The sequence below is a fragment of the Globicephala melas genome, chromosome 9 (assembly GCF_963455315.2).
Source record: "Globicephala melas chromosome 9, mGloMel1.2, whole genome shotgun sequence".
Lineage (NCBI taxonomy): Eukaryota > Metazoa > Chordata > Mammalia > Artiodactyla > Delphinidae > Globicephala > Globicephala melas.
Window position 1 is genome coordinate 46,457,835 of NC_083322.1, and position 20,977 is coordinate 46,478,811.

At 41.7% G+C, this 20,977-nt stretch overlaps 1 protein-coding gene across 2 annotated transcripts in view; it reads right to left on the reverse strand.

The window, feature by feature from the left end:
- CHN2 (chimerin 2) overlaps positions 1–20,977 on the reverse strand; it is a 332,632-nt gene that overhangs the window by 153,124 nt on the left and 158,531 nt on the right. For both annotated transcript variants that reach the window (XM_030857429.2, XM_030857427.2), the window contains exons 2-3: positions 16,911–16,949; positions 7,610–7,665 (exon numbers count right to left, since the gene is read on the reverse strand). In XM_030857429.2, the coding sequence (XP_030713289.1) occupies positions 7,610–7,665; positions 16,911–16,949 (95 nt within the window). The remainder of the gene's footprint in view (positions 1–7,609; positions 7,666–16,910; positions 16,950–20,977) is intronic.

A 20,977-nucleotide genomic window follows, 5' to 3' on the forward strand; every position in this document is an offset into this window, starting at 1 on the left:
AGAGGGTGTGGAGAAAAGGGAACCCTCTTGCCCTGTTGGTGGTTATGTAAATTGATACTGTTCTCTATGGAGAACAATATGGAGTTTCCTTAAAGAACTAAAAATAGAACTACCGTATGATCCAGCAATCCCACTACTGGGCATATACCCAGAGAAAACCATAATTCGCAAAGACACATGCACCCCAATGTTCATTGCAGCACTATTTACAATAGCCAGGTCATGGAAGCAACCTAAATGCTCATCAACAGACGACTGGATAAAGAAGATGTGGTACATATATACAATGGAATATTACTCAGCCATAAAAAGGAATGAAATTGGGTCATTTGTAGAGACGTGGATGAATCTAGAGACTGTCATACAGAGTGAAATAAGTCAGAAAGAGAGAAACAAATATCGTATATTAACGCATATATGTGGAACCTAGAAAAATGGTACAGATGAACCGGTTTGCAGGGCAGAAATTGAGACACAGATGTAGAGAACAAACGTATGGACACCAAGGGGGGGAGCAGCAGGGGGTGGGGGGTGGAGTGGTGGTGTGATGAATTGGGAGATTGGGATTGACATGTATACACTGATGTGGATGAAACTGATGACTAATAAGAACCTGCTGTATAAAAAAATAAATAAAACAGAATTCAAAAACTCAAAATAAAATAAAATACGAATTCATGTGAAAATTTTTTTAAAAAGGTGCACATTTAAAAAAAAAAGAAATTTTACTTCTTATCAATCACTGTTAATTCTCCCTCATTTTCCTTATTCTGTTTTAAGGAGAAAAACCTTCTACTTTTGCCTCAACTTTCACTCAACTTATATATATATGCTGTTCCTTGGGGGCCCTCTCCACTTTAGCCATCTGTCCTCTCGAATTGGAGCCTCTGAGCATCTGAATTGTATAGCAGCTTGTCCTCAAGAGCCCTTATCCACTCCTCACGATACCACCTTGGAAATGAATAAATATTTTCTAGGTGCAAACGTGCAAAATCTGTGTTACACTAGAAGGAATTCAGAATATTCCAAGGAGAGTAAAATTTTTGGAAGGTTATGTATTTTGGTAGATGGCCTCACTTGTTAATTAAAAAAAAGCAGCTTTTTATTTAAAGCAGCAGAAAACTTGGTTTTATCTTTAGAAAGAAAATAAAACTCATATGTCTAAAATTTTTTTTCTAACATTAGTTTTATGAGGTTTTCCCCCTTTACAACAGTGGGTCTACAAGCAAAGTGAGTCTAGCTGAGGATGAAATCACATCAGCATCAAAACGCCTGACTGCATTAGGGAGTGAGATGAAAGCCTGGGGGGGGAATAATGATGGGGAACGCCTTTGATTCTAGGTTGTGTCAATAGTAAGGGGAGAAAAGAGACCAGTGGAGAAAGTCTAGGATGAAAAGAAGAGAAATATTTCTGACCAGGGAAGAAATAGCCTTCTGATTACTACACATAAAGCCAATTAAAAGGTAATGGGATTGATTTTTGTTTGTGGCTTAAAGAATCAATCTCATTACGTTAAAGACAAATCGTATAGATGTCTTGAATCAGTAGTTTTCAAAAAAACATTTATTTTCAGTGAATAGAAGAAGAAAAGGGGGAGGATGGTAGAATATTAGAAAACCCCTCTGAGTTTACTTTAAATCTGTGATTTGAAATGTACTGAGCTAGTTGAGAATGATACAGCCAATCAGTATGGCTTGTTAAGATCTTCCAGACGTGTCTAAGACAAGAGAAACGCCTAAAGCTACATGACTCTAAGATGTGAAATCTAGGTATGGTGAATGAAAACTTAAAAGCCTAATGATAAAATGAAATGCTCTTATAGGCTTAAAAGGACAGTTTTTACAAATAAAGGTAGAAGGGATGAAATGGGTAGATATTTAGGAACACCAAAAGCTAGAGAAAATGCACAAAAAGGGGGAAGGGGTACTTACGGTAATATTTAAAAAGTGAATACAATTCACTAGGAGGTAAAATAAGGTACTACGGCAACTTAAGATAGTTCACTGTCATCTGTACTTGGCTTAACCTCTGACAATCAAGAAAAAAAAAAGGTTCTACAAAAGTGAATTGTAGAAATTCAGTTCTACAATTCACTTTTGCATTAAAAAAAAAACTTCCAAAATACTCTGTGGTAAGGGAGAGGGGAAGTAAAGCCTCATAAAATGGAGAACAATTTGAAATGATAGCATGTAATTTATTTCTCTGCTTTGAAATTGCTTTTTATAATCCCATATTCACTACAACAATTTCAAAAAAGAATGACAAATGACACCAAATCTTTTACAGTCATAAAAGAATTTCTGCATATTTTGTATTCTTCAGGTAATTCTTGGGGACCTTGCAAGTAAATCTTGACGTTTGGCCTTTTGGAAAGGCCAAAAAGAAAGTCAGAATGTTCCAGGAAAAAGTATTAGTCCATGTTTACGTAAGAACCTTAACAACAGCCAGAAAGTTCAACTCACTCCCCTAATAACAGCATTGAGTAAATCTGATATGCTATTAGTAATAGTTTGAGAATTCTAAGTTCCTTATGTTAGCAGTCTCTATCCTTTTTTTCATCATTTTACCATATATTTACTGATTACCCACTGCTGCGTGGCCCTGGGTTTAATGCTAGGGAAGTACTTATGATTAAGACTGGTGACATCTCTGGAGCTTGTATTATCCTGGAGAGAGATGTACAAGCAACAAGAAAACAGTTAAATATGATCAAAAGTATACTAGAGCATGTATTAAGTTCTATAAACAAAATAAATAGGGTGAAACGAGAGAGAAGATCTGTAGGTGCTAAATTTTAGGGGGTTCAAGGAGGGCTTTATTAGGTGAAATCTGATCTGAAACTTGGACACGCAGAGAACTCGAGGACAAGAATTCCAGGCAAAGGGCAAATGCAAAGGCCCTGTGGTAGCAGCACTATGATCTGTTTGATGAATAGGAGCAAGACCTAGTGGGGCTGCAAGGCAGTGCACTCCGAGAAGGATGCTACAGACAGGGCAGTGAGGAAGGCAGGAGCCACACCATGGCTCAGAGCCACGGCAAGAGGTCTTGCTTTTTTTTTCTTTTATTTATTTCTAAATTAATTTATTTATTTGTTTTTATTTTTGGCTGCGTTGGGTCTTCGTTGCTGCGCACAGGCTTTCTCTAGGTGTGGCGAGCGGGGGCCACTCTTTGTTGCGGTGTGCGGGCTTCTCATTGCGGTGGCTTCTCTTGTTGCGGAGCACCGGCACTGGGCACACGGGCTTCAGTAGTTGTGGCTCATGGGCTCTAGGCGCGCAGGCTCAGTAGTTGTGGCTCACGGGCTCTAGGCGCACAGGCTCAGTAGTTGTGGCGCATGGGCTTAGTTGCTCCACCGCATGTGGGATCGTCCTAGACCAGGGCTCGAATCCATGTCCCTTGCATCTGCAGGCAAATTCTCAACCACTGCACCACCAGGGAAGCCCGAGGTCTTGCTTTTATTTTAAGAGCAATGGGAAGCTGCTGTAGCAGTTGGATTTATATCTAACAATGATGGTTTGGGCTCCTGTTTGAAGAATGGGGTGTGCGTGTGTGTGTGTGTGTGTGTGTGTCAGGGAGAGTGCCAAGAGTGGAAGCAGGGAGATGAGGCTGGAGGTTGCTGAGCAGCAACAACCCAGGTAAGAAACGATGATGGGCCCAAGCCCATGGTAGTCCTGGAGGCAGAGAAGAGTGACAAATGCAAGATATATTTGGAGGTAAATGCAGCTTGCTAAGAGAAAAGGGTGAGGGTAGGAGAGACAGGCATGCAGGTTTCTGAAGTTAGGTGCCATTTAATGGAGTGGGGTCCAGTTCTCCTTTGAGCATTAGGCTAGAGATGGCCGGTGGGACATCTCCCTGAAAAGGTCAAGTAGACAGATGGAGCGAGGTGTTTGGAGCCCAGGGGAGAGGTCTTAGCTAGAGATGCAAATTTAGTAGTCGATATTCTGCACTATTCCTAGCATACCACCCAGGCACACATTTGGTGATTAATAAATGCTTATGTGACGACTGATTGATAATTGACAGAAAGGGCAAGTGAGAATTTTGCATACCGGAAGATGTTCTGAATCTCTTGGCACGGAGCGCTCGGGAAATGCCGGTAGAGAAGAGTGCCAGGTGCCGTAGCTGCTCAGTAGATATTAATTTACCACGATGAATCTCAAGAAAGCCATGGACTATTATTTCAGTAACTGACCCTCCCTGGCTTAACTGGCGCCAGAGCCGTTGTTCAGCCACTTGTTCCTTCTGTTCCTCACCCTCAGTATCTTTTTACATGGCAGCTTAATCCCTGACCCAGGAATCGTGCTTGGTTCTTCATCACTGCCTTTTTGGCCCTCACATCCAGAGAATACTGTCATTGCTGTGACTCTGTCCCTAATGACTGTCTCAGAACTTGCTCTCCACAGATTTCTGAATCTGCCATGAGTCATCAACAGTGAGTACCTCTGATGTGCCAGGCACCATTCTAGACACTTGACACATAGATCCCACTTATAACATCCTGCGCAGTAGCTGTTGGCCCTGGGGGGTAGACCTTAATCCCCCTGAGAGAGTAAGTGCTTGGTTCTAAGTAAGGTAGCCGGAAAGTGGTAGAACAAGGATGCAAAACAAGCCCAGCGGACTCTGCAGCCGGGCTTCCCTTCCTGGGTTTGCAAAACTCACTGGATTTCACCTGCGGAATCAGTCTGTACCCTCGATTGCCTAGTTCTCCAACAAAGTCCATTAGGCGGTCGGTATCCGTCGAGAGCCACCAAGCATTCAAGTCAGGTTGGCCTGTGTCTGTACACTTGAACGACAGTGTTCCATGACTGTAACTGCAGACTCACTTGGTGCTCTAATGTGGGATGTATCACTTTCAGTGGGAGGACCCGAACCTGAGAGAGGCCCATAGCCTGGGAGGTTATTAGTCATCAGAGAAACAAAAGAGATGGAGTGTGTTGGAGCAACACAGCGGGGCAGGCTTGCCAGGGACAAGGTGGCTGAGAGGAGAGGGGCTGGAGACTAAGAAGGAGGGCAGCAAGGTTGTGTGTAAAGTAAAGCGAGGACTCAATGGCTAGCTGAGGGATAAGATGGCGAAGAAACAGAAAAAATCATAACTCACTGTTCAAAAGAAATAGCCTTATGGCCTTATGTAAATATGTTAATAAAGCTTCAGTCTTTCTGGCCACACACTCAAACTGAAAGGCTTCTTCATTAGGCATATCCCCGAGCACGCAGGTGTGCTATAAGGCACAGAGCCGTTTGCTAAAACACCCTCTGCAGCAGGAGTGGTTTCACCCGCAACCACTCCTTCACCAGAAGGAGGCCAAGTGCTGGGAGGCCGAGCAGTGTGGGCAGGAATTATTTGCACAGGAGGACAAAGGGCCCTGAAGCTACCCTGGCTGGCGCTCGCCTCGGCAGCACCTGTTCCTTCAGCACACTCGGCCCTGTATCACCTGACATCTGCCTGGCTGGATGGCCCCATGCTGCCTGCTGAGGAAATGGAGTTGATGAATGTCCATTCTGTGTTAGGTTTCCTGGTAGAAATGAGATATGCAATTCCTAGAGGCAAGTTACCTAGGAATCCAGCATCCACCAGGCATAACTTATTAATGAATCAGATTGATAAAGGTCAAAATGTGAAAAGCTTGGTTTAAAAGACTAGAGAGAAGGATGAAAAAAGCTGTACACACGCCATGTCCTTTAGTCACAGCAGATGGTGGTGGCTTGCGGCTCACAGCTCTGCTTTGCTAAGGCCTCTGGGGCACTTCCTTCTGATGCAAGTGTGACATTAAAGAGATAGGCTGTGGACCCTCAGCCCATAGGATGTCTGAAGAGTTTCAGAGGAACCCTGTGAAGAGGCTTCATGAAGCTAATCTGAATCTACCCATCTCCACTGCTAACATTCCACCTGGCTAAGAGGACAACGGACATGGTTCCAAGGGTTTTGAGAAACAAAGAGGTGCTCGGACTCTTTCTCTCTCTCTCTTTCTATTTCTCTCTCTCTTTCTTTCTGTTCCTTTCTGTCTCTCTCTCTCTCTCTTTTACACCCACCCATAGATAACATCTTAAATATATCTTTAATTACATACAATTAATATGAAACTCAAAGCACCAATAGCCAAGTTCTTTGCTGTATTCCCAACACCTAGATCTAAGTCAGAACAGAGCAGTCTCTCTCTCTAGCTATATATTATATATATAAAAAATAAATGAACAAATGAATATTTACTATATCCCCTTGGGTTTCAAGTTCTAGTGCCCAACCTTACCAGGAGACTTTTTATTAATACCTCTAGGAAGAGACTTTAGTTGTATTTTAATTTTACAAACATTCTTTTCATGGAGACATTTAAACTCCTCTAACTCCCTACACATGGTTTTATTTTTCCTGATGGCAAAATACTAAACGTAAAGTAGGACTGAAAGAATTTTTAACAACTTGTTTCTTATTTCTCACCCCAAATACCCTAATTAAAGCATCTCATTAAAAATTTTGTATTTATCCTATATTTCTCTTACTTGGATATTATTTAATAACCAAAAGACAAGTCAGCAGGGTTAGTGATGGAACAAAATCGTACCACCAAATAAAGATTTGACCTCATCCTGGATTTTTCCTTACAGATCAAATATTTTCTCTTCTCAGGCTATATTTCTGGGATGAGAATGTCCACTCTATTAAAATTCAGATTACTTGATGAACTTCAGTGCCCTTCAACGGAAGTAAAATTTCACATAGAAACACTTATTAAACAGTGGTAAGTTGGCTCTGGGTGTGGGTACATATGTAGCTAAGTCTTTGAGACAGATTCAAAACCAGATCCGGTCAGTCTGCCAGAAAGTACTGATGTTCAAGGAAAAATCTCAAGATTGTTGGAATTAGAGCCTTTCCCTCTGATAAGGCAGATGTGACACTTTAAAAGAAATCTGCTATTCTGTATTTAATTGAAGTCATAATAACAAAAATAGTCAAGGACCCATGGACCTTTGTTTGAAGGATATTGGTCTGGCTGTTAAAGCACCTAGTCAGCATAAAAATAGAAAACAGAGCCTTAGTCCTGTCTTTCAAATCTTGCTGGCATCCCGGATGATAAGAGAACTGATGAGTAAAGGAGGGCTAGGGAAAGTTCTGTGCCTGGTAAGCATTTTTATGAGTCAATATATTTTTAAGCTTATCTCCAAGAATAAAAACCCAGTCACTTTTCTCGTAGGGATTTTTTTTTAATATGACAAAATGTAAAGGTTTGCTAAGTATGGGTGTTGAGAGTATCCAGATATTTATCATTCTCTGCATTTTCTCTTTTGGAAGCATTTCATAATAAAAAAGTGATAAAAGTATCAAAACTGCAGGAACAAAGAAAACAACCAGAACACACATTTTGGAGAGTTTACAAAGGATGCTTAATTTGCCTCTGTAGTAGTGAAAAATGTAAGACTTCTGATTCCAAGTTAGTATTTTTCAAATAACACCTGATTTCAAAATATAGATTATTTAGATGTTAAATTTGGTGACACTTTAACAAACATTAAACGAAATCAACTCCCAGGAAATCTGAAGGTCCTCCAATATGAACAAAGTGCTGACCATTCATCATATTTAACGAGGTGTATTGGAAATAGCTGAGTACTGACCTCCCCAGGGCAAATGATCCTCTTGGGACGAGGGGCCTCTTGCTGTAACTGATATACTGCCAAATATAAAAAGAGAGAATTATAATTAAAGAGCATTAGCACATACCAACATGTCTTCAAACAGTTCCACCTAACCACCTTTCAAGAACTGCAAATTTCTCAACCAAGAAACAAAGGAGATACAGACACATTTTTAGACTAAATAAAGGCAGATCATTTAAATGGAAATTAGTCACAATGAATATAAACGGGCAAAATTGATTTTTTAAAATTCTTATAAGGACAATTTAGTGTCATAATTGTTACTGGCATTGTTCATGTTATGGCTTTCTTGGAAGACTAGATAGGACTAAAATTCTTTCGACAATTTTAAAGATGAAATTGTACTTGTGAGTACCTCGGTAGTAAGATCATGTAATAGGATTCCTGAATCTCAATGCTGATGTTTCTTGACATACCAGGGAAAGACTGGCATTAGAAGAGGAGTGGCATTCTCTGAAATGTTACAGTTATGGACAGAGACACAGCCGATTCTGTGAGTGAATGAAGCGCCAACTCATTTCTCTTTTCACAAGTTCCATTTTTGCCCTGTCCATCACCACGGATACTTATCTACTTGACTATTTCCCACCCACTGTCATTCCTTTTGCTTGGGCCCTTTAGTATCTTAAATAATAATAACTCTCTTATATCCTGTTTTAAAGACAGGCTTTCAGGCTTGGGCATGGAGGAAAGCAGGTAACTGTATACAAAAATGTAATTTATCAGAATATTATTTGTAATTTTTCAGACTATAATGAGTGATTTTCTGCTGCTCAGTTAGTTTGATTACTTCTCTTAGAGGAAAAGCTACTCTACGCAGGTACCTTGGGATTCTACTTCCATGGAAATAGAGGTTGAAAATAAACCTCCTTGATATTATCTTCAGAATCTTGAAGAGGGAATAATTAATGTCAAATAAATCTATGAATCATATCATAGAATACATCTATGAAAAGTTAAAAACTAGATCACATAAAGTCTTCTAGAAAATGTAGTAAGAGAAGCAAAAACTTCTGGCTTATTCTTAGGTCTAAAAATTAAAAGAAGAAATTTTAATTGAAGGGCAGATGGTCACATGGAAACAGAGGTGGAAATGATGGGATATGTTTTGTACCTATGGCTCCCCAATGCCTTCAGCTCAACATGGTTATTTTCTTACCTAATTAAGGGTAGATGACTCAGCTTCCTCACAGAGAAGAAACCATCTAACCCTCATATGGATGTTTTAACGTGTCGCATTTCTAAGCTTAGGTTGCCCACACTAATGATGATGCCTGTGTCACTTAAGGACAACTGTAGCCATGTATCAGAGACAGGTCAGAGAAGGCTCCTTGTGCAGGAGGAAACATGAGGAAGAATTGGCTAAAAATAGAGAAATAGTTTTGGACATTCCACTGACTCTCCCACTAGAGCCCATGCTCTCCTTAAATCACGACAGAGTCTGCATGGAATCCTGTATTCCTCTCGAATGAGCTACAACACCAACTAACTGCTTTTCAGCAGGGTTTTGCTGTTAATGAGTGTAAAGGGAACCAAAGGGGGCATCTCCTAGAATCACAGAGCTTTAGAGCAATTGCAGAACCCACATCCAGAGAATCTTATCCTCTCTTCTCTTCCCATTGTCAATGCCCTCGGAAGCCAGCAGTTATATGTGGGGGGCATGGCTGGAACAGTTTTGTGAACACCGTTTTTAATGCTTCCCTCGAAGGCGGCAAAGGAAGTACAGCTGTTATGAGAGAAGCATTTTAAGCTAAGCGCACCTTTGCAATTCATATCGGCAAATATTTGAACATCTGCCGTAGAACAGATACCACAGTCAGCATTATGTGGAGGCTGTGAGGATGGAGGGGAAGAGAGAAGAGAAGGGAACCAGCATATCGAGTACCTGTCATGTGGCAGGAACAACGTCTTATTGAACCTTCACAAGAGCTCCGAGGACAGAACGTATCATTACCATTCTCATATTTTATATGAGGAAATAAGTGCCCAGAAGTGAAATATTTGCCCCAGACCAACCAGCTAAAATGTATCCTTTCGATTCCAAAGCCCAGGTTTATTTTTCTATGCCTCAGGGCCTTTGCACTTGCTGTGCCCTCCACCTGGATTGCACTTTCCCAAGATGTTTAGATGGCACTCCTCCCCCTTCATTCAGGTCTTCCCTGACTTGCCCGACTTGGTATAAAATTCCATCCCATCACTCCGCTACCTTTACACCATTTCATGTTTCTTCACAGTACTCATCACCATTAACACGCTGTATTTGTTTATTTTGTGTGCTGTCTCCCTTGACTAATGTGTAGGCTCTTTGGGGGCAGGGACTTTGTTTTGTCCATGGTGGGATGCTCAGCGCCTAGAACAGTGCTTGGCACATAGTAGATGCTTAATGCATATCTGTATGCATTGACTCATGGGTCACAAGCCATTCCTTCAAGGACACTGATCCAGTGACGGAGATACATGTGGAGAAACAAAACCAGGAAGGGCCAAATGCTTTAATTAAGGGCAGAGGAGGAAGCAGTTCTTTTTACTCAGGTGGTCAGGATGGCTTCCTGAGGGGAGAAGCATGGAGCTCTTCTTGAAGAGTTAGCAGGGTTTCCATAGGTAGAGAAAAGAGAGGAGGGTACAGATAGAGGAAAGAGCCCCAGCAGTAAAAGGGAATGACATGCTGATTGGTCAGTGAGAGTCCAGTGTGCTGTTGCCCCAGGGTGGGCAGATGTGGGAGGAGGCCATGTGGGACTGAACCTTGAAGGTCATGGTAGGAAGCATGGACGTTCTTCTGTCAGCAACGGGGGGACAGTGACGTGTTTTGAGCAGGGAGGTGACATGATCTGGTCTGTTTCAGAATAATGACAATAAGGATAAGACTGTTCAGAAAAATAGAAGTTCTCATTTTCTGGAGACCTACTGTGTGCCAGACACCTTATCTACATTTCCTCATTTACTCCTCCCAACAAACCTCCAAGGTAACTGTTATTCTCCACCTCAGTGACAAAGCAGTGGAGACGTCAAGCTGTGAAGGAGCTCAAGGTCACGCAGATAACATGATGAAATCAAGATTTAAGGCCTGATTTCCAGGTCCAAAGGTCTATATTTTTCAGCCTCACCAGTGGCCCCTAAAGCAGATGGTGGAGAGGTCCCAAGTGGGGCTGCTTGCATTAGAATCTTCGAAGAGCTAAAATATAAATCATATAATTATAAAATACAGATTCTCAGACACCATCGTCTCTGGCGATGCTCACTCTGCCAGCCTGGCAAGGGGCCCCGAAATATGTTCTTTTTAAAGGTCTTTGGGAGATTCCAACACACAGTCAGGAGTGGGGGCCACTGCCCTTTGCTTCACTGAAGGAAGGATCGGAGGGGGATCCTTGGAGGCAGGGAAGCAAAAGAGAACTGTATGTTAGTTGTACGTAAAGGAGATCCTGAAAGTACGAGTTAGGACAACACTAAGAGGAGGTGAGTTGATTGCAGAGGGGGGTGGCCAGGGCTGGATTACAAATTGAATGGAGGAAAGGGCCTTGAATGCTTGAAAGATTGAGATGCCATTAACAATCACAGAGGTTACAGGAGAAGGAATGTAAGGGACAGTTCCTCTCCTGTGTCAACAGGCTAAAGCCCTTAGCTGTATCCTCTGAGTAAAGAGATACATGGTCAGTTCACCAGTCTTAACAACTGGAAACTTTGGTGGGGGGGTCCCTGAAAAACCCTCAAGCCAGGGGTGCCACCTCTCCTTGCTGGTCTCTGGGCAGCACACATCATTAATCAATCATTATTTTTCAGTGAGCAGGTCTCAGGATCTACAAAATCTGCTCAGTGCTGTTCCAAGCAATAGAAATGACGAAGCCTGTTTGCCATCTGAATAATATGTCTCTATAAAGATAATGAGATGACAACCGATTGCCATGGCAGCCACAGAAGAAGATGGGGCCCTAGACTCTATCTCAGCTTCAGCCCCAGTCTCTCATTTTCAAGGTTGGCTATAACGAAACAAACATCCACGAGGCCCATTTAATAGAACTGAAACATGTCACATAATCTTGAAAATGTCGTTTCTTGAATTTTCTTTGTTCAACAAACCCACGTCACAAGCAAAATGCAATAACACATGGCACTGCTTGGGTGATTCTGTGCGCTAAGGGGCGAGATGACGGACTGTGCTTCTGCAATGCTCCACATCTGTCCCAGGCACTCCCCAGCCCTGGGTCCTTGCAGCACAAGAGAGAATTCTTATTCTGGAATAAGCTGTTAGGCAGGGGAATGGGGTGGGGATGGTCACTAGGGAACGTGGAGGTAAGAGAAGGGGATCCCCTGCTCCCCAGGAAACCTGAAGCAGATTGAGAAATCAAGAGCTCACTGAGAGAGTGTTTTATTTTTTTCTTCAGTAAGAAAACTCGGCTCATCCTCTGGTAACACAACCCCATGGAGGCCAAGTGAAAGCCCTGGCCTGGGTGATGCTAAGCCCAGTCCAAACCCGTCAGCTACTAAGAGACCCTGCAGGGATGTCCTCTAACAGCCACTTATCACTTAAGAGGGCATGTGGATCCAGGAGCCGAACCTGGCCACTTGGCTGTGACACTGACCCAGCACCACCCCGCTCACTGCCCACGTCTTCCCAGTTTTCATGGGAAAAAACTCACGGGTGTGAGTAGGAAATAGCAGGGGCTTTCAATGGCCTCTAGGCTGAGCCCCACTTCCAGGCAGCTGTGTGCAGGCCTTGTCTTGCTCACAGAATGTCCAGTTTTACTGGGGAGGGAGTTCTCCTCTTGTCCCATGGCACAGTGAAAGCCTGAGGATGAGGCTGTGTAGACTTGAACCAGGGGGTCTCAGGCCTAAGTGTGTATAAGAAGCACCTGTGGGGTGTGAGAAATTGCAGATCCCCCCACTCTTGCAATTCAGAAATCTGGCGTCGGGCTGAGGTTATTAATAATATTTATTAATAATTAATAAATAATAAATTTATTAATAATAGTTATTATAACTATTCTCCCCAGGTGACTCTGATGCAGGGGGCCTATGGATCAGAATTCTGAGGTTCTAAACTCCTCCTTAGAAAAACAGGCACAAGCTGTGACTGCCTGACCTGCTGCCCAGGAGAGTCTCTGGGGAGAGATGTTGGCCACAGTATCTGCTGCTTAATTGGCACTTGGCCTGTTAAACAATAAAATCTTTCAGAGTGTACCCATGGTGGTTGGCTTTTAAACTCATCTGCTTAGTTCATAGTTCTGGCTTAAAGTTTAGAATGTGGCTTTACTTTATTTTTAAAATAAACTTGAAAATAGCTTTTTTTTAAGAATTGAAACCAAATACTTCTCAGTGATTTCACCAGTGTTTTGGGGTTTGGTCTTGAGTATTAAGGACTAGATGTAGATATATGATACTTTGGGACAAGATTATTCTTACCAAATAATCAGCTCAGGAAGTGATAGCATTAGCTTCTAAGAAAGAAAGGAGAGCAGGACAGGCAGGAACTTAAGGGACTTCATGTGGCATCACTGTTCTTTGAGTCAAGATGGATCTTATCCATCCTTGCGGTCCCACAGCTCAAAGCACACTGCCTGGTCTAAGGCAAAGACTTAATATACATTTGTTGAATGAATGAATGAATAAATTAATAAGCAATCTACTTTACAGAAAGTATTTAGAGAGTTGATTTCTAAGGTTCCTTATTCTTCTAAATTTCTAAATCAGACATTCGTTGGTTGCCTTCTAGGCATCCATTTCCATCTTCCCCATTTTAACGGTACTCCAAAGCTTCCAGTCACTCCTGTGTAATCCCTCCTGAGTTCCAGTGGTGAGCCCTGATGGGTTTAGGGCAGTTAGTATATCTCAACTCTCTGACCACAGTGATGGAGTCAGGGTTCGGAACCCATGTCAAATAGGGCTGAGACTCAATTCCTGTTGCTCTTAAATGTGGATGTGGTAGCCCTGGTGCTATTGGTAGCTCTCTGGGGGTTACAAGAGAAAAGCCTACTAACAGTGGAGACAAACCTAGGAAAGTAGAGCCGAGAAAGCAAGAGGTACACATTGGGTTCTAGTAATGTCATTTGAGTTGCTGGACCAAGTCATGCCTGAAGCCAGTGCCTCTAGACTTTTTGCTTATGTCAATCAATGCGCTTGAGAGGAATATTCTGTTACTTGCACCTAAGAGCATTGCAATTAGCATTAAAATTTAAAAACAGCTTCTTAAAGTGGATCATTATGAGGCAGACTAATTTTCTTTTAGGAATAACGTTATAATTGGGACTAAGGCTTCATAATAAGAATCTGATATCAAATAAGTCAATATTAACAGCCAACAATAGGTGATGGATGAAAGCAAAGACATACCTATATACTCCTATAATCATTGTAAACCATCAGTTTTCAAACCAAGTCCTATAATATGGCAAAAATGAACTGCATCTGGTAAATGTATGAGAAATTTCCAAGTACCGAATAAACGCCAGAGCTAGAAAATTAAGTGTGTGATGGGCAAGTATGGATTCCATAGATGGTATGTTAATGAGTTTGACATCAACAAGTAAAATTAATCTCTGAAAGTATGGTCTGTGAGTATTTCAAAGAGAAACAACTTGGTGATTCCTGAGGTTCAGAATGGGTTTACCAACAGGTTATTTAAAAACAAACAAATTTCATATTCTGATAGGTTTGTTGGATTTTCAGATAAGGAAAATACTATTGTTTTAACATACTTGGATATTAACATGTATCTCATGAAGTTCTTCAAGACCCTCGGATTTCTTCTCCTTATTTATCCTTCAAGACCCACATGCAAATTTAACCTCTTTTATAAAGTCTTCTCTAATCCCAGGAGGTAGGGAAGCAGCATATTGTTGCTTCAGTCCATCTGCATGTTAATTGGTTACATCTGTCTCCCTTTCTCGACTGTAAATTGGAGGAAAGTATGGGCCACATTTTAGCTGCTGTTGATTCCTAAAGCTTATCCTAATGCTTATAATGTATGTCTGCTGAAAGACCAAATGAGTAGATGATAAACTTGGGAATAAGAGGGAGTAGCATGAGCTTGGTAATGATATTGTTAGATGAGTTTATAGTAGTCCAACACCCTAACTCAAAGAATTAATGGACTCAGGACAACCAAAAGAGAGTGCTTTCCCAGTAGTACCCTGTGGATCTTCGATCAACCTGTTTTTGATGCCGTGGATGGCCCTGCTGTTGGCATACTCCCTTCAGTTGTAGAGTTCTGCATCACTAGAGACCCTCAAATACAGCCTGGATGACTATTAGTTGAGTATAATAAAGAGGAACTTCATATATGTCATTAGGTTTGTATTAAATGGACTCAACTATCCCTTCTGCATCTAAAGTTTTATGATCCTAGAGCAAATTAAGCACACGCACACACACAACTTGCTTAGATCAAAAAATCAAACTTAAAACCAATATACTCTGGTAAAATTGATATTGGAACAGGTAAATAACAACACCTTTTCTGGTTTCCTTAGGACATAAAAGTGCTTTTAAGGGATACACTGGGTGGCCCAAGGTCTCTTAGCAAAAAGTGAAATGAATTTGAGCCAGTGCCATCTTCTCGCTTCGGTAAAGCTCTCTGCGGTGGCATTCACTCAACAAATATTTATTGTGTAGTTAACGTATGCAAGGCTGTGTGTGAGGCAGTGTGCAAGGAACAGTGAGTCACGGGACCCCCAATACCCTCACTACAGATATTTCGTTGATTTACTGTCAGAGCGCTTCACACTCCATTAGGAAACAAACAAACAAAAACATCCAATTACTTAGTCATTAGCATTGCCTTTTAAAACAGAAGATCAGAATGCATAACATTAGATTGGAAGGGCCCTTAGAGACCCAGCACCACCCTTTTATTTCACAGATGGAAGAACAGACTCATGTAATAAAGAATGAGGTGCCTCTCTATATGCTGAAATAGGAAGATAAAAACAAGGTATTTGCGAAGTGAAACAAGCAAGTTGAAGGACACCGGGTACAGCATAAACCCATTTTTACAAAAGGGAACAACACAAACTATTAGGCATGTGTATTTTAAACACTTGGAAAGATATGCTTTCCAAAATTGACAGGGTCAGTGACTGGAAAAGAGGAGTGGAACATGGGGTGAGAGCTGGTATGTGGCCTATGGGAAATTTTTGCTCCCAGCTTTATGTATTTCTCTAATGTTCGTCTTTTATGTAGCTTTGTATTGCTTTTGTAACAAATACTTACATACACAGGTATATGCATATGTGTGTATGTATATACTTATCTATATACTTATGTATACAATTTTAAATAGAAGGAAAAAAAGATTGGCAAATTGCAGCCTGTCAGTCTGGCTTGCTTCTGGGCTCCACTCTGAATGCCACTCCAAGGTTTCTCATAAAACCTCTGCCAAGTTACTGAACCCCTCTGAGCTGTGGTTTCTTTGTACGTGAAACAGGGATAAGGGTGGTACTGGTCGCTTAGGGCTGTGGTGCGATTTACGACTTGAGGCACAGAGCTAGCGTGCTGGCTGGCACACTCCAGGTCTCAACAGGCGGTAGAAACAAGGGCAACGTAATAATGATAGAAATAATTATTCTTATTATTGCTGTCTAGAAGCAGAGCCTGAATGAGAGCCTGTTCCCCTGGCTCTCAGCACAGTGGGCTCCCCACACCACACTCCTCCCCTCTGTCACTGGAGAATTACTTAGTCAGGCGGATGATACTAAGGAAACAGAAAACCAGCTTGAGGTGATGACAAGTGCCTGCCTTCATGAGGGGAGACGGATTGATGATCGATGATCAGATAATGATCTCCGTTTCTAAGGAGTCACCCTTAGTGACCAAACATTATCCATTGCTATCTGTTAATTTTTCTGTGGTAAATGTCATTTGATATTACAGCTTTAAGATGAACAGCCAGGAACATAATTCATGGAAGTCAACACACTTACCCTTGCTGACCAACTGTGAATAAAAAAGAGGAAGGGAGGATGGAAAGAAGGAAGGAAGGAAGACAAGGAAAGTCCCAAAGAAAGGTAGAGAGTCAGAATGTCCATCTTTTTTTTTCCCTAAGCATTTCCCTAAGCGGGTCACAGGCAGCTGGCTCTCCGAGGTCCTGGCCAGGGGACAGGGCTCTTCCAGTTCTCTCTGACCAATATCTTTCCTTAGCAGAGAAAGAGAGATTTGGGTTTGCAGTGCTGTGATGCGAGAGTTTGTGTGCGCTAAATCAACAGCAAAAGTTGTTCAAAAGGCAGGCCGACTAAAGACTTCCGAGGAGGTTATGATTTTAGGTACTCACAGTAGGATTTCCATATTGGAGGCTGGTATTCTTCAGCATCTAGAATAAAAAGAAAGAAAGCAATCCGTCAGCTTGAACATCAAACTGTCAACTTGTGTCTTCTCTGGAGGAACAACTGTCTGTCAGCAGTACTTGCTTTCTGGTCCTGGGGGCCTCTCAGCTCATTTACGGGACAGTTCCAGGCATGAGGGGGGAAGTGTATATGGCAACCCTTGAGGATCCAACACCACTTTCTTCATGTCACTTACCATGACAGAATCAATTGCTTAACCATTTTCATAGAGCCCAGTAAATCAAAAAAGATTTTTAAAGCAATTAACTTGATTGTACCCTCCAGTAATCCTTTCAAACAGTATTTATTTAACTTGGCATAATAAACATATAATTTATCTCACAGAGTCCAGTCAGACCTTTAGCCCATTTATCAAGACTCGAGGGCAAGACACAAAGTGGCAAGTATGTTAATAGTAAATCTGTTGAAGTTGTACAACTCAACCAACTGAACTCCTAGGTCTGACAGCTGAGACACTGATGCTTCACTTGGAACCGCATTATATCCTTGAATTTACTCCAGTCTGTGACTTAGGAAATTTCCAGAAAACCTCTCAGCAATCAGTGTCAGAGTGAAAGAGTTACAACAAAATGGAGAGGACGCAATTGTTATTCATCAATCCAGAAAGCAGACGATGGAGAAAATCTGCTTGTTCAGTCAACTCAACAATCCCAGTGCTGACAGCTGAACTTATAATTTTGACGGAGTTATTAGAGTCCTCCTGAGCTCATAGCTAAGGTCTTGGTAAAACATACTCTAGCTTAAGCAGCCAGAGGGAAAAATCCTTTTCCCCGACTCATAGAATGTTAAGCTGGGGAAGCTTTAAGAGTTCTCTAATTCAGTGCTTTCTGATAAGGAAACTCTGTTTTCGTCATCCTGCACGTCTATGGCATCCCACACCCGTCCTTATGCTGCCTTTGTCCTTGTGCTACTGTCACACTACTTTCATGCAAAGGAACAGAAATTTTCTAATCTCATGCAGTAAGATAGTTTGAGAATTCTTCCCCTCCTGAGAAACAAATATACTTACTATAAATAAAAAGTAACTCAAGAGTGGTGAACTTCCCCAAATCCTACTCAATTACAGTTATGTAGCTTAAATGAAGTTCTTTCACAATTCATACTTGCTTTCTGGGGCCCATCCTATCACAGAGGCAACGAAACACCTCCTAAGATAGTTTCATACAGATGCATCTGGATTCTTAGGCTTGCATCGTCAGGAACCTACCTACGGATCACCAGCCACATAGGCACACACACAAATACAGTGGACTAATAATGGTTTATGCTGTTATTCAAGCCTAGTTTGCTAAATAACAGTGAGGCTCTTAATTCTTTTGTCAAAGTAGACAATGGAATAGTGAGCTTTTAACCTAAAGAAGCAATTAATTTCATCTTATATGTGACACAGACCAATTTTAATGGGTTAAGATGAGTGTTTGTTTATAATAACATTCAAATAAAATAAATCATGTTGCCGAGTTTACAACAAAATTCTAGAACCATCCATACAATACCATCTCACCAGAAAAACGAGGTCCTGAATGTTAAAATATTGATGACACCTTCAAAAATATTTTTCAAATATAAAGATTAATATGGATGCGTGCGCGTGCGCGTACACACACACACACACACACACACACACACACACACACACACACACACACACACACACACACACACACACACACACACACACACACACACACACACACACACACACACACACACACCAGACTGCATGGAAGTATGAATCCCTGAGATGTCATCTACCCAAAGCTGTCTTGTTATTTTGGATGAGATTTACTCTATAAGGTAAGTACAATTCCCAGACCAAGAAGTTGTCAAGAATATTCAGAACCTAGAGTGCAGCTTTCTACATAGTCAGGGAAGTTCCCCCCCAAATAAATAGTCTCCTTAATGCAGGTTTTCAAACATAGCTCAGATGCTCAACTTGGATTTCCTAAGGTCTTCTTACCTAAAGTCAGAAGTTTGGATTAGATGGTCTCTCCCTGTTCATTTCAGTCTTGCTCTGTGAAAAACCTAGAATTTTGATTCATCTGAAATGCTGGCTCCTAACTTATAAACTTTCATTTAGGCTTCCTTGCACATAAACACCTTATCCCTTTCTGGTTGCTTCTTGTTGGCAACTGCACACAGAGGTGAAGAAAGCCATCCACAGAGACGGGAGATCACAATGCTCCCTTGCTTAAAATCCTCCAATGTCTCCCATCTGCACTTGGAATAAAATACAAACATTATACTGTGGCCTCCAAGGCCCTGTGTCCTCTGGTCCCTGCCCTCCTCCTCACTCCACTGCAGGCACTGCCCCCCTTTTCATGTATCATCCAGCCATACTGGCCTTCTCTCTCTTCCTAGAACAAGCCAAGTTCTTCTGAGCCCCTGGCCTTGGCTCCTGTGGACCCTCCATGTAAGAACTCTCCTCCAATAGAGCTTTCTTTGCATGGCTGACTTGCTCTGTCATGCAGGGCTCAGCTCAAATGTCACCTCCCATGGGCCACCCCTGCCAATCCTGTGTAAAGCAGCCTTCCCCCAACCCCACTCACTCTCCTTCACAGCCACTTATTATTACCATCTGAAATTATTTATTGATTCGTTGGCTTGTTATTACTGGCCTCATCCCACTATTAGCCAAACTCCATACAAGCAGAAATTTTGCCTCGTTCACTTAGGTCTCATCGGCCCTTAGAAGGGTGCCTGACATAACAGACATTCAAACAGCACGTGTTAAATAAATGAACAAACTCTCAGGGTTCATATCTTACCTCTGACAACTATTGGCTGAATAACGAGAAGCATGTTACTCAACTTCTTTTAAGAGCCTCTCAAAACTTATCTTTATAAAACAGAAAAATAAATGTACCGACCTCAGAACCGATCTCTTAGGGCTATTGTGTCAATTAAATGAGATAATATATAGAGAGTTCTTGGGACTGTGCCTGGCAAATAGCAAGTTCTCCATGAAGCCCCACTAATGTTGTCATTGTGCTGTTGTCACTGTTATATCACCCGGTCCTGGTTCTTCCCAGGTGAGCTCAGGCTCTTGTCTTCTCTCGCTTGGCCACAGCCAGTGACTATCTCCATTCTTGCCCCAGACCTGGAGCCTGTAACTAAGTTCCACTGCTGTTGTCATGGAAGGTTTTCCTTTCTCATAAACGCATTCAAAGTGAGAGGCCATTTGTCACGCTTCAGTGGAACAACTATAACTACCTTGGTCTTAGGGATTTGTTTCACGAGCCACTAAAGCAGACTGTCAGGAGGCCTTGGCCAAGAGACAAGGCACAAAACATTTTTATTATGTTGACACGAACCTTTAGCCGCGTCCAACATGGCCCCGCCAACATCACATTTGTCCCAGTTTCACACAATATTTTTAAAAAATCTGCTTTACTCTTGGATAGCCTGACACCGTATATTTTTTTTAAACCTGGAATAGGTTTTCTAGATCATTTAGTTCACCTTCCTCATTTAGCAAATGAGGAACATGAAATGAGAATGATGAACTGGCTTTCTCAAGGTCATAAAACAAGCGGGAGGCAGAGGTGGGATCAGAGCAGGGAGCTCTGCCCTCCAGCCTCTGACACACTGTCATCCTTACCAGGCAGTCCATCCTACTTTACAGACTAACATCAGGAAAAAAGTTATATAACAGATTTGTTACTGTAATTCTTGTGACGCTCGGAAGAAAAAAATATAATAGAGAAAAGAAAGAAAATCAGTTGTATGAGGCAGGCAATGATAAATATCATATGATACCACTTATATGTGGAATCTAATAAAATGATACAAGTGAGCTTATTTACAAAACAGAAACATACTCATAGGCTTATAAAACAAACTTAGTGTTACCAAAGGGGAAAGTTCAGGGGGGGGATAAATTAGGAGGCTGGGATTAACATATACACACTACTGTATATAAAATAGATAAACAACAAGGACCTACTGTATAGCACAGGGAACTGTACTCAATACTTTGTAATAAACTATATGG